The sequence below is a fragment of the Dipodomys ordii genome, unplaced genomic scaffold (genome assembly GCF_000151885.1).
Source record: "Dipodomys ordii isolate 6190 unplaced genomic scaffold, Dord_2.0 Scaffold78, whole genome shotgun sequence".
Lineage (NCBI taxonomy): Eukaryota > Metazoa > Chordata > Mammalia > Rodentia > Heteromyidae > Dipodomys > Dipodomys ordii.
The window spans coordinates 5,725,376-5,738,405 of record NW_012267294.1 but is presented as its reverse complement, the minus strand read 5'-3'; the positions used below and the strand labels follow the sequence as shown (position 1 = coordinate 5,738,405).

Below are 13,030 nucleotides of genomic sequence, written 5' to 3'. Positions count from 1 at the left end.
GTGGCTCAGTGGTAGAGCGCTTGCCTTGCATGCATGAGGCCCTGAGTTTGATTCCTCAGCACCACATAAGCAAAAAGAAAAAAGCCGGAAGTGGCACTGTCGCTCAAGTGGTAGAGCGCTAGCCTTGAGCTGAAGAAGAGCTGAGGGAACAGTGCCCAGGCCCAGAGTTCAGGCCCCAGGATCGATCCCCCCCAAAAAAACCAGGAGCTTATGTTAAAAAACAACCTTACAACTTTGGAGGGGGGGTCAGGGAGGAGTTGGGGAGATGGGGAGGGAAGGGTTGGTAGGGGATAAACAAAGGAGCAGGTAATAACACTCGATAGGAAATGTACTCATTACCTTACTCTTGTAATTCACTGTAACTCTTCTGTACAGTATTTTTACAATTAAAAAACACACACACACACACTCAGAAGCTGCAGCTCTGCTCACATAGGCCTGAGTTACATCATCAGCCCCAGAAAACAGACAAAAGTTAAAAAGTTACAGATTGCTAGGCATGCACTTTTCACCGGGACATGGGAAGAAAAGTTCAAGAATCTGTGCGTTATTATTTGCTTTGAATCATATCTCTTAGAATGCTGAAAAGAATCAAAGTGAGCTGTGGGCTTTAATTTCAGCCTGAGGGCTAAAATATATAGTCTGAAATAGAAAACAAAGGGATAGGACATGCATATGAGCAGGAAGCCACTTTGGGGGCTGACTGCTTCTATATGTCAAGCATTTATACTGCTTTACATACATACTACTTTATATTTAATTCTTCACAAGAGAGTTATCCTTAAGTTTTAGAAATGGAGCTGTGGCTCAAGTAGGGTACCAGCCTTGAGCAAAAAGCCAAGTTCTGAGTTGAAGTCCCAGTACCAGCACACATGAACAGTTGCCTAAACTTCCTCTTCTGTAAAGTGTAAATCTTACAAAGTTAGTTAGCTGAATTCACACAACTTTTAATCATTGCAGGAAGCTGCAAAGGCCCTATTAGGGTTTCTCTGGGTTTTGTTAGTGTGTGAAGTCCACTTGTAAATGAAGAGTTTAGGAAAATCAGTCGACTACAGCTCTTTAACCATACCAATAGCCCTTCTGTGTCTTTATAGTCTATCTTTACTATCTTTAAAACAAAATGAGTTTGTTTTGCTGCTATTCAAAGATTGCATAGTATGAAATGTAGTCTCTTTACTAGATTTCCCTTCTGTGGTAGTGGCATAGCAGTTTCTCCAAAGTCCTTGCTTGTACTCGGGCTTTTATTATTTTATTTTATTTTTTGCCAGTCCTGGGGTTTGAACTCAAGGCCTGGACACTGTCCCTGAGCCTCTTTTGTTCAAGGTTAGCACTCTTATCAGTGGAGCCACAGCACCACTTCCGGCTTTTTCTGTTTTGTGGTACTAAAGAATTGAACCCAGGGTTTCATCAGTGCCAGGTAAGCACTCTAGCACTAAGCCACATTGCCACCCTCTGCTTTTTTTTAAATGATGTTTAATCAGAAATAATTATTGAGGTAATACTAAATTTAGCATTCATTGATAACAGAGACCCTCATTTTATGTATCATATATACCAGAACCTTAGTTGACAGCATATACCATGCAAATATGTGACATTCTAAAGTTACTGTTTGTCAGCTGTGGTACTATTTGCATATTTATTTCAGTTCTTTTGTTTGAAAAGTAGAGTTTGATACACTGTACCGAAGAATAAAGTTTAAACAAAAAAATCTGCTTGGATGCCTGTGGCTCATGCCTGTAATCCTAGCTCCATGGAAGGCTGAGATTGAGAGGGTAGATGTTTGTGGCCAGCCCGGACAGAAAAGTTCTCAAGAATCCTTTGCACACCGTGACTGGGCACAGCAGCAACCTGTCATCTCAGTCTACCTGGGTGGTTGAGAGCAGGAGAATTGGAGCTCTGGGCCAGTCTGGGAAGAAATGGAAAGTTTACCTTCTTGGAGAGAAAGGAAAACTGGACTTGGTCATGTGCACCAAGTGTGACATGACAACTAAAGTCACAGTCCAGGCCTGAGCCCAGGCAGGAAGCAACAACCTGTCTTAAAAATAACCAGGGCTGGAGGCATGGCTCAGCGGTAGTGCGTCATCATACCTTCACAGCAGATGTGAGGCCTGCGTATAAACAACAGGACTGCCAAGAAAAGAAAAAAACTTAACAGCACATGAAAAAAGTGATCCAGTATGAAGGCCAAGGAAGTCCTTTGCTTATGATGCCATGTAAAAAAATTAAGATGTTGAAAACTGAAACTTGTTTTTACTCTCATGATTCCTGAGTCATGAATTGTTAATTTCTCTTTGGTGTTCTCCCCCAATTTTTTTTTTTTTTCTAGCACTGGTGCTGTAAGTGCTCGAAACATTATGCTGTTGAAAAAGAAACAAGCCCGTTGTCAGGGAGTAGTTTGTGCCATGAAGGTAAGTACCAACAAATTTGGTTCTTATTGAATATTTTGTTGCTGTTTGTTTATTCCTTTAGGTCTTTATTGCAAATTCAGATTTTTTTTCCCGTCTTCTGCTTTTAAAAAACACATTTTAATGTTAACCTCAAAACTTCATTTAAATTCCTTGGTTGCTAATTCTGTGGGGTTTTTTGTTTGTTTGTGTTATCTATCACGGGGCTAGAACTCAAGCCCTGGATGATATCTCTGAGCTTTTTTAGCCTAATGCTAGGCTGTGCTACTTTGAGCCGGGTTCCACTTAATTGGAGATCAGAGTTTCACTTACTGTCCTACCCAGGCTGCCTGTAAACCAGGATCTTCAGATCTCAACCTTCTGAGTAGCTAGGATTATAGGTGTGAGCCACCAGCACCCAGCTCTGTTCTTTTAAATGAGTCTTTCATCAATATTAATATTTGGCTGTACCATTTTATTTTGTTTAGACCACCGCATAATTTTATGAAGCTAATTGATTTCTAACTTGTAATCATAAATGAATATAATGAGTGGTAATAATGTTCTTGGGTTTATTCCATTTTAGGAGGCATTTGGCTTTATTGAAAGAGGTGATGTTGTAAAAGAGATATTCTTTCACTATAGTGAATTTAAAGGTGACCTAGAAACCTTACAGCCTGGAGATGATGTGGAATTCACAATCAAGGACAGAAATGTAAGATAATTCACTAACAATATCTTTGGCTCTTTGCAATTAGTAATGGGAAACACATAAAATGATGTGGTCCATCCCTTACAACTTAGGGTAAAGAAGTTGCTACAGATGTCAGACTATTGCCTCAAGGAACAGTCATTTTTGAAGACATCAGTATTGAACATTTTGAAGGAACTGTAACCAAAGTTATCCCAAAAGTACCCAGTAAAAACCAGGTAAGTTAACTTTTCCCCAGCATCAGTACAATCAGAATAATGTGGGGAGATACACTGGAACTTTATTCCATTTGATTGATTTGATTTCATGATAAGTGTCTTAATGTATCATTAAGGCTAAAAGAAAATAATGGGTTAGTGATAAGTATTAACTCTAGATCTCTTACCTAGCTTGTTGTGCTTGTTTTTTTGTGTTTTTGTTTTGGGTTTGGGTTTGGGTTTTTGGTGTTTTGTGGGGTTTTTTTTTGGGGGGGGGTCATGGGGCCTGAACTCTGGGCCTGGGTGGGCGTTGTCTCTCAGCTCTTCAGCTCCAGACTAGCATTCTACCATTTGAGCTACAGCGCCACTTCTGGCTTTTTCTCTTTATGTGGTGCTGAGGAACCCCGGGCCTCACGCATGCAAGGCAAGCACTCTATCACTGAGCCAACAGCTGTGTGCTTGGTTCTTAACTGCAAAAACAAGGCAGAAACTAGTGAATGATAGATGAATGACTGTTTTAACTGAGTGATAAGAAGAGGCCAGAATAAGCATTGACTAAATCAGTGACAACCTTACAGAACTAAACTGTAGATAGATACTTGTTTCTCCCTTCTCTTAGCCTTTTCCCCCATTTCTCCTTTTGTCCGGGAGGTACGAAGAAGTTTAATAAATTCATTTCTGAGGAAGTTTGGATTTAAGAACTAAAAGTGCTTCTGCTTAGTGAAATCTGTTGATCACCGTGGTTGTGTGGAGTGACTATCAAATTGGACCAATGTCAGCGCCTTTTCTTCCTCCTAGGATGTGAATTGAAGTAACATGGATTTGCTCTGTTGTTTTAGCAACTATAGTAGTCTGCTAAAACTGTTTTTTCTTCTTATCAGAATGACCCATTGCCAGGACGAATCAAAGTTGACTTTGTGATTCCTAAAGAACTTCCTTTTGGGGACAAAGATACAAAATCCAAGGTGACTCTGCTGGAAGGAGACCACGTCAGGTTTAATATTTCAACAGACCGACGTGACAAATTAGAACGAGCAACCAACATAGAAGTTCTTTCAAATACATTTCAATTCACTAATGAAGCCAGAGAAATGGTAAATGTTATATTATTGGATTTATATCTAACTTATACAGTCAGTTTTTAGGTTCAAGTGTGTACTACTAAATTGAAAGCTTTTATAAGACAGTTGCCATCTTAAAATTAGATTGTTAAGGTGCTAAGAACTATAGATACTTTAGTTCATTTGGATTTCTTGTCTCAGCCAGTTATCTTGGAAATAGATGTTAAAAAAGCTTTCAGAGTCAAGATTTAGACAGGATCATTGCTAAGGTATTTGAAATAGTGAAGAGCATTCAGCCCATTATTGTACAAACTGGATTTCTCCAATCAGTTCCTTATGATATGTGGTAAACACTAGATTTATTTGTGTATTTGTATGCTTGCTTGAACTCAGGGCCTGTGCTCTGTCTGTTCCTGATATGTGCGTGCGCGTCGTGCATGGGTGCATGCATGTGTGTGTGTTTATATCTGTCTGTCCTGGGGCTTGAACTCGGCCTGAATTGTATTCCTGATCTTTTGTATTTAAAGTTAGTGCTCTACCACTTGAGCTATAACTCTACTTCTTGCTTTTTGCAAGTTAATTGAAGAGTCTCAGGGACTTTTCCAGCCCTGCCCAGGCTGGCTTTGAACTGAGATCCTCTGAGTACCTAGGATTACAGGCATGAATCACTGATGGCCAGTTTAACCTCCTGAGTACCTAGGATTAAAGGCATGAACCACAGATGGCCAGCTGGGGATTATGCTCTTATTTTAGCTTTTTGCCTGAGACTAGTGAACAAAATGGTATATGTTGACAGGGATTCAATGTCAGAATATTTCGTTGATATCATGTTGAAAATTAAAGAATAACCACCTCTGCAATAATATGTAATTCATAGGCAGATTGGTAGTAATTTGTGTTCATTATTTTAATAAACATTGAGTGTCTACCATGTTTCAGGTACTCTTGGTACAGAGCTGATAGTTCGGGAAAATATGAGAAAGGGGTTTTATATATTTATACATAAGTATGTGTGTGTGTCTGTGTCTCTCTGTCTGTCTGTCTGTCTTAGGGCTTGGGCCACATCTCCACTTCTGGCTCTTTAGTGGTTAATTAGAGATAAGAGTCTCACAGGGGCTGGAATGTGGCTTAGTGGTAGAGTGCTTGCCCAGCATGCCTGAGTCCCTTTGTGGGGGCTGTAAGAAGCTGGACCAGCTCTGGTTCTGCTATCAGAGGCTGCTACCACATTTCATCCTTCTGGGCCTCAGCCTCACTGCTGAGCATGGTCTGAGACAAACCTAGAGTGCTTGCCTGGCATGCATGAATCCTGGGTTCCATTCATCAGGACCACATAACACAGAAAAAGCCAGAAATGGCACTGTGGCTCAAGGGGTATAGCGCTAGCCTTGAGCAAAAGAAACTCAGGGACAGTGCCCAGGCCCTGAGTTCAATTCCCAGGACTGGGAGGGTGCCGGGGGAGTCTCAGACTTTGCTGCCCAGCCTGGCTTTGAACCACGATCCTCAGAACTCAGACTCCTGAATAGCTAAGATTACAGGTGTAAGCCATGGTGCCCAGCTTCATACTTAAATTGTAAGTCCTTCCAGTGTGCCTGAACTCAAAATCAATTTTGAGGTAGACTCAAGAATTGCCATTGACTTGTGAACTGTTTATCAGTAAGTATTTGAAATCTGAATGAACCTTAGAAATTGCTTCATTGAAGCAGTGAGCTTGTATTTAAGTGAAAAAAAGTATATTAAATGTAGATTCAGCATTCTGGTTGTTAAGAGCCATCCTTATGAATTTAACTTGAAGGTCCTTCCAAACTTGAATGTTGATTTACCAAGTTTCACAACCAGTGAGAATGTTCCTTGGGTTTCAGGGTGTGATCGCTGCCATGCGAGATGGTTTTGGCTTCATCAAGTGTGTGGACCGTGATGCTCGTATGTTCTTCCACTTCAGTGAGATTCTAGATGGAAACCAGCTCCATATTGCAGATGAAGTCGAGTTTACTGTGGTTCCTGTAAGTGGTGCTAGAGAGACAGGGGGTTCATAATGTGCTGGGCAGAACCTGTGGGGGTGGTTATGATGTGCTGGGGAGAATGAGCGGCGGGGGGGGGTTATGATGTTTCCTTTGTCAGCTCAAACTTAACTTTGTTTTCTCATTTGTAGGATATGCTCTCTGCCCAAAGAAATCATGCTGTTAGGATTAAAAAACTTCCCAAGGGCACGGTTTCATTCCATTCCCATTCAGATCATCGGTGTCTGGGCACTGTAGAAAAAGAAGCCACTTTTTCCAATCCAAAAACCACTAGCCCAAATAAAGGCAAAGAGAAGGTAAATTTTACGCATTCAGACTGCTTTTAGGATGCCTTTGTTCTCCTGGTTACAGACACACACATTGTAGTGGAATATTGTGGTAATAATTTCCTATAACATTAAAATTCATCATTAAACATTATCAACATTAATCAGAGCAAAGTTGCTTAGCTTTCCCATCATTGATACTTCAAAGAATTGCTAATTCTTCTCTCAGAGGAGTCTTTGGCTAAGATTAAGTACCATTTCAGAGCTCCCAAAAATCCATTTCATAGTCATTAGTTGGTGGGCCAGAGGTTTTGCAAGGCTGTTAACTATGTGCAAAAATTTTATTCTCAGGCAATAGTTTATTCACCTTCTAGTTAACCCTCTTACCCTCTCAAACCCTCTAACTTAAAAACTAAGTTGTGAAGGCATAGCTCAAACCGTAGTACCTTAGACTTGGCATTTAGTTTTGATAGAACTAAAATAAAATATTTTGATGGAAAGAAATCAATTTTCTAGAACTGATGATGTGAAAATTTTTTTCTTTTCTATAACCATTTAAAAATTCAAAGTATGTTATGATTGGTTACAAGAGAATGTTTCATGTTTAATTGTAATATTTGTTTCCTATCATTTTCTTCTCTTTCAATCATAATGATTTACACACACACCCAAAAAAAAGAATTGTTAATTTTTTGCCACAGAGTGGGGTGTTTAATAGTATTCTTGGTTTCTACTTTTTCCATTTTGGCAACTGGCAGTTTTGCCTGATGTGGCTAAATATCCTTTGAGAGGTAAAAATCTACCCTGATTGGGGACCAAAGTATGGAGTACTTATTTCTAAGAAGCAGTTAAAACCTCCAATTGGGTGGACTAACTTTGTCACATTTGAGTTCCATTATTGAAAAATACACTATATAGGAAACGAAGATGTATAAGATAGCTTCTCCTCTCAAGTAAAAGTGAATTGAAAGCCTTACATACGAATAAATCAAATTTTGAAATACATTGCAATGTATATGAAAACAGTATAAGGAAGCTCATTGAAAGCTTCTGACCTAGGAACTTGGGGCAGATGGGTAAAGAAAAGGGTGGGGCCGTGAAGGGGGTGGGGGATGGACTATGAGCACCTGAACAAGCAGCAGTCAAGCTTTGCAAGTTGTTTTAGGGAGGGGCAGGAGGAGTGAAGAGGGAGGTTAGAACACATTGTAAGCCTGTCATGAGAATTGCACAGTGGATATCACTATGTGTAGCTAACAAACACCAAAATGCATGTGTGTGCACAAGCCAGTCCTAGCACTTGAACTCAGGGCTAGGTGAGCTAATTTTAATTTTGCTCAAGGCTGTTGCTCTACCACTTGAACCCTAAGCCTCTTTTTGCTCAAGGCTAGTGCTGTACCACTAGTGCCACAGAATCACTTCCAGCTTTTTCTGAGTAATTAATTGTCATAAGAGTCTCATGGGCTTTTCTGCCCGGGCTGGCTTCAAACTGTGATTCTTAGATCTCAGCCTCCTGAGTAGCTAAGATTACAGGCATGAGCCACCATTGCCCAGCTAAATTTTTAAAAAATATATAGTTTTGCAGGTCCAGATGAAAATAAAAGATACAAAATTTAAATCTTACAATTAAAAATCAAGGGAGAGGGGCTGAGAATGGTTTTTAAAGTTTAGGGTTTCTTTAGAAAGTAGCAGCCAAGGGGCTGGGAAGGTGGCTCAGTGGTAGAGCGCTTGCCTTGCATGCTCAAAGCCCTGGGTTCGATTCCTCAGCACCACATAAGCAAAAAGAAAAAAGCCAGAAGTGGCACTGTGGCTCAAGTGATAGAGCCCTAGCCTTGAGCTGAAGAGCTGAGGCAGCACCCAGGCCCAGAGTTCAGGCTCCAGGACCAGACCCAAAAAGAAAAAAAAAAAAGTAGCAGCTAACTAGTTATGACAAGAAGATGGTGGTTTATTTTTTGGTTTGGATGAAGACAAGTAGGGGAAAAGATATTTTTTTTTTTAAGATTTTTCTGTTGGAGAATGGTATCAGGTGCATGCCTTGTAAAAAGAATAGTACTGGTCTGAAGCCAACCAAGATGTGGATGAATAACAAAGATGATGAGAATTAGGAAATGGCCAATGAAAGGTAGATGATGTAGACACAGACAGACACTGCATATTGACAAGCAAGAACTACTAGAATGGTAGACAATAAAATGACTGAGGCCAACCGCTGTACTTAGGCCTATCATAATCCTAGCCACTCCAGTAGACTGAGACCCAGGTACTCTCAATTCCTAGCCAGCCAGGGCAGAAAATTGCACAAGATCCCATCTCAATAACCAACAAAAAACCAGTCTAACAGTGTGGTTCAATTGTAGAATAGCAATCCCGTGTTACAGTTAGCCAAGCAAGCTCAAGGCCCTGAGTTCAAATCTTAGTGCAGGCAGGCAGTTGATTAGACTAATAGATAAGCATCTTAGGAACAATTGTATGCTTTAGTCAAGTTTTATTGAACTTCCTAAGACTTAAGTGAGGGAAGAAGTAATTATATGGATGTTTTTGCTATAACCAGTTTGATAGTACAAAATGCCTAGTAAGTTGTATATATTAATAAATTATTATATAAGCAGTTACTGGAGAGTGTAAATTAAAGAGGGGAAGGGAATTGTCTTTGCATATGTAAGAGTTGTCCCATAGAAATGGGACAATTTCTACAGTCACTGGTCTGTTGTCTTTCTTTATGATGCAACTGAACTTTTTAAGTGTTACTGTAGAAAATATTGGTACATCATAACTTAATCACCTTTGTGTCATGCTTTGAATTGTAGATATTATGACAAGTTCTCATGGGTTGGTAAATTATGTGTTGACAGTAAAAAAAACTCTGTACTGTAGGTACTACTGTATAGATAATAAAGAATGAGAGTCCCTCATCTGCAGGACCCAGGGACATCGCATTGAGCTAGTCTGGAGTGTAGCACAACCACCTTTCATTTGTGTGATTGATCTTGTTACTGTTTAGAGAGCCCTACAAAAAGAGTTTGTGTTGCTCTGCCATTTCATTGACTCAGAAATCTCTTTAAGATTCCTCAGTTGCGTTTTTAGATTACATTTTCTTTAGGTAGTTGTACAAAGGGGTTACCAATTCAACAAATCAGTTTATAAGTACAGAGCATCTTGATTAATCTCACCCCTTTCATCACTGCATTCTCCTTCCATAGTTGCTTTTTAATGTTGCTTTTATTTTGTTCTTGAGGCTCTTCCCATTGTTTTTTCTCAGGAGGCTGAGGATGGCATCATTGCTTATGATGACTGTGGGGTAAGGCTGACCATTGCTTTCCAAGCCAAGGATGTGGAAGGATCCACCTCTCCTCAAGTAGGAGATAAGGCAAGATAATTTTGCTTCTTTTAGGTCATGCATAAATGATACCCAGGTTTGATGAAGTAATTTTTGCACTTAAGTAATTTTCCTTTTTAACAGGTTTAAATTATTTTCCTTTGGCAAAGCAGCTCATACTGTTAAAACAGGATCTAGCAAGCTCTTCCCTAAAAGTTTTTAAATTTACATTTCTGTCTTTAAGTCTCATTGTTCATAAGAGTTACTATTCAACAAGTCAGTTTATGCGTACAGTGCATCTTGATGAGTGCCACCCCTTTCATCATTATCCTCAAAAAGGTGTGTTTTCCTTATTTATTTAAGTATTATTTGGATATGCTTAAATCCATTAGCTTAGATGAAATTAGGTTACTGTAATTTTACCAAAGCAAATTATACCAAAAAATGTTACAATACTGTTTCTTTTTCTCATACTACATCTTATTTTCCTTTATGGAACTATGACAATACAAGAAACACACTGGAGGGTAAAACTTAGTCCTTTGTGTTAAGTCTTGGTGAAAAATCTTTTATCAGCATAATTACATGGAGTAGGAAGCACGCTGTGGAGGAGTTTTCTCTTTACTCTTCAGAGTTAGGGAGCTTGGCATGGCAGTGATTATGATATTGTCATCTTTGTTTTGTCACAGGTTGAATTTAGTATTAGTGACAAACAGAGGCCTGGACAGCAGATTGCAACTTGTGTGCGACTTCTGGGTCGTAATTCTAGCTCCAAAAGGCTCTTGGGTTATGTGGCAACTCTGAAAGATAATTTTGGATTCATTGAAACAGCCAATCATGATAAGGAGATCTTTTTCCATTACAGGTAAGGATTGTCTTTTAGGTACTAGTTGCTTTCTATCCATTCTTTCTTGCATTCAAGTTTTTTGTTTTTTTTTTGGGGGGGGTGTTCCAGTCGAGGGCCTGAACTCTGGACCTGGGCGCTGTCCCTGAGCTCTTCAGCTCAAGGCTAGCACTCTACCACTTGAGCCACAGCGCCACTTCCGGCTTTTTTCTTTTTGCTTATGTGGTGCTGAGGATTCGAACCCAGGGCCTCATGCATGCAAGGCAAGCGCTCTACCACTGAGCCACCTTCCCAGCCCACATTCAAGTTTTTAAAAATTGGCTTTTGTTTTGTTTTCAAGGATTTTTTTTGTTAGTTATAATGTTTGAAACTCAGATTTCATGTTGGTAAAACTGTATAACATACATATACATATGCACATGCTACCTCTATGTAGAAAACATGTAACCAGAAGATATAGAAAGGCCCATGCCTTCTTGAAACATTGCTTCAATAAGAGAACTTTGTTTTACTCTGATGTTGGTACCAGAGAGTGGATACTATTTATACACAGATGTACAGTATGGCATACTTACTACTGCACAGAGGTATAGTATAGCATACTAGTTGCAAGTGTAGCTTCTTAGAACCACACAGTTCAGTTTTGAGACCCCGTCTTGTCACTTACTATGTATAAATTTTACTGAGTTGACTTTGTAGTGTCCTAGTTCATTATTTTGAAGCTAGGGGTAATGAGGACCCTTCCTCATCACAAGGTGTGTTTAGGAATCGGTGAGTCAACATAAATGAAGTACTTAATGTGCAACGTAAGTAGACATTCCATGAGTGTTTAAAACAGAAGAAATAAAAGCCATGTGTACCAGGTATTGGTGGGTCACACTTATAATCCCAGCTACTCAGAAAGCTGAGATCTGAGGATCGTGGTTCAAAGCCAGCCTGAGCCAGAAAGTCCGTGAGATTCTTATCTCCGATAACTAACAGAAAACTGGAAGTGGCTCAAAGTAGTAAAGCACTAAGCTTTAAGCAAAAGAGCTAAGGGACAGCATCCAGGCTCCAAATTTAAACCCCACAATTAACCAAAACAAAAAAACTTGTGTGCTACTGCTGGTGTTCTGGTAAGGGCTTAAATGTGATTTCTTCTCCCCTCAGTGAATTCTCTGGTGATGTCGATAGCCTGGAACTGGGGGACATGGTTGAATACAGCTTGTCCAAAGGCAAAGGCAACAAAGTCAGTGCTGAGAAAGTAAACAAAACTCACTCAGGTAATGGATGATATGCTGTTTTCTTATTCAGCCTGTGCTCTGAGTGGAAGATGAGGGCGGGTGAGAGGACCATACAAATGTGAACCCCAGATAAATGGCACAAGCTACATGCTTGCCCTACCCTAGAACTACTGACATTGGAGGGCCAGAGTTCTAAATAGTTTACATTATTTGCATGAAACATCTCTTAAAAAAAATAACTAGGCCAGGCGCCAGTGGCTCAGGCCTGTAATCCTAGCTACTTGAGAGGCCTGAGATCTGAGGATCGCAGTTAAAAGCCAGCCTGGGCAGGAAAGTCCCTGAGACTTATCTCCAGTTAACTACCAGAAAACCAGAAGTGGTGCTGTAGCTCAAGTGTTCCAGTGGTTCACTCAGGAACAGCGTACAGGCACAGAGGTCAAGCCCCAAAACTGGCAAAATAAATAACTCTAGGCTGGCATTCATGCCTTATGCCTATAATCTCAGCTCCTCAGAGGATCTCTATATGAAGCCAACTCGGGCAGGAAATTTATGTTCATATAACAGCAAAAAACTAGAAGTGAAATTATGACTAAAGTGGTACTTTAGAGTGAAAAGGTAAGCTAGCCTCCACGCCCTGAGTTCAGACCCCAAGACAGACATTAACTCAAATAAACTAATAGGTAAATATACATGCATACAATATGTATGGTTAAGTAGAGAAGCATTGCATGGTAGACTATTTAAAAAATTGAGTCTAGTTGTGAAATATATGGCCTGGGAGAATAGGTCAGTTATAGTGCTTTCCTAAGGTTCACAGAGCCCTGGGTTCCATCCCTGGTTCTGTGTGCCCCTCCCCAAAGAAAAAGTTGGATAATTGAGGGGAATAAAGAAAATGATAATTATTTCAGTCTCAATACCCACCCATCCCCCAGTGCTGGGAACCTAACAGTGTCCTCTTTCAAGGTAAATTCTCACTGAGCTCTGCTAGCCTAGCTCTGGGAAATCTGGT

The 13,030-nt window shown here is 40.0% G+C and overlaps 1 protein-coding gene across 4 annotated transcripts in view; it reads left to right on the top strand.

Moving 5' to 3' along the window:
* Csde1 (cold shock domain containing E1, RNA-binding) overlaps window positions 1–13,030 on the top strand; it is a 43,020-nt gene that overhangs the window by 21,998 nt on the left and 7,992 nt on the right. For all 4 annotated transcript variants that reach the window (XM_013024683.1, XM_013024681.1, XM_013024682.1 and 1 more), the window contains 9 exons: window positions 2,330–2,411; window positions 2,974–3,102; window positions 3,192–3,317; window positions 4,178–4,390; window positions 6,217–6,357; window positions 6,507–6,671; window positions 9,898–10,005; window positions 10,644–10,819; window positions 11,948–12,060. In XM_013024683.1, coding sequence (XP_012880137.1) covers window positions 2,330–2,411; window positions 2,974–3,102; window positions 3,192–3,317; window positions 4,178–4,390; window positions 6,217–6,357; window positions 6,507–6,671; window positions 9,898–10,005; window positions 10,644–10,819; window positions 11,948–12,060 — 1,253 coding nt within the window. The remainder of the gene's footprint in view (window positions 1–2,329; window positions 2,412–2,973; window positions 3,103–3,191; window positions 3,318–4,177; window positions 4,391–6,216; window positions 6,358–6,506; window positions 6,672–9,897; window positions 10,006–10,643; window positions 10,820–11,947; window positions 12,061–13,030) is intronic.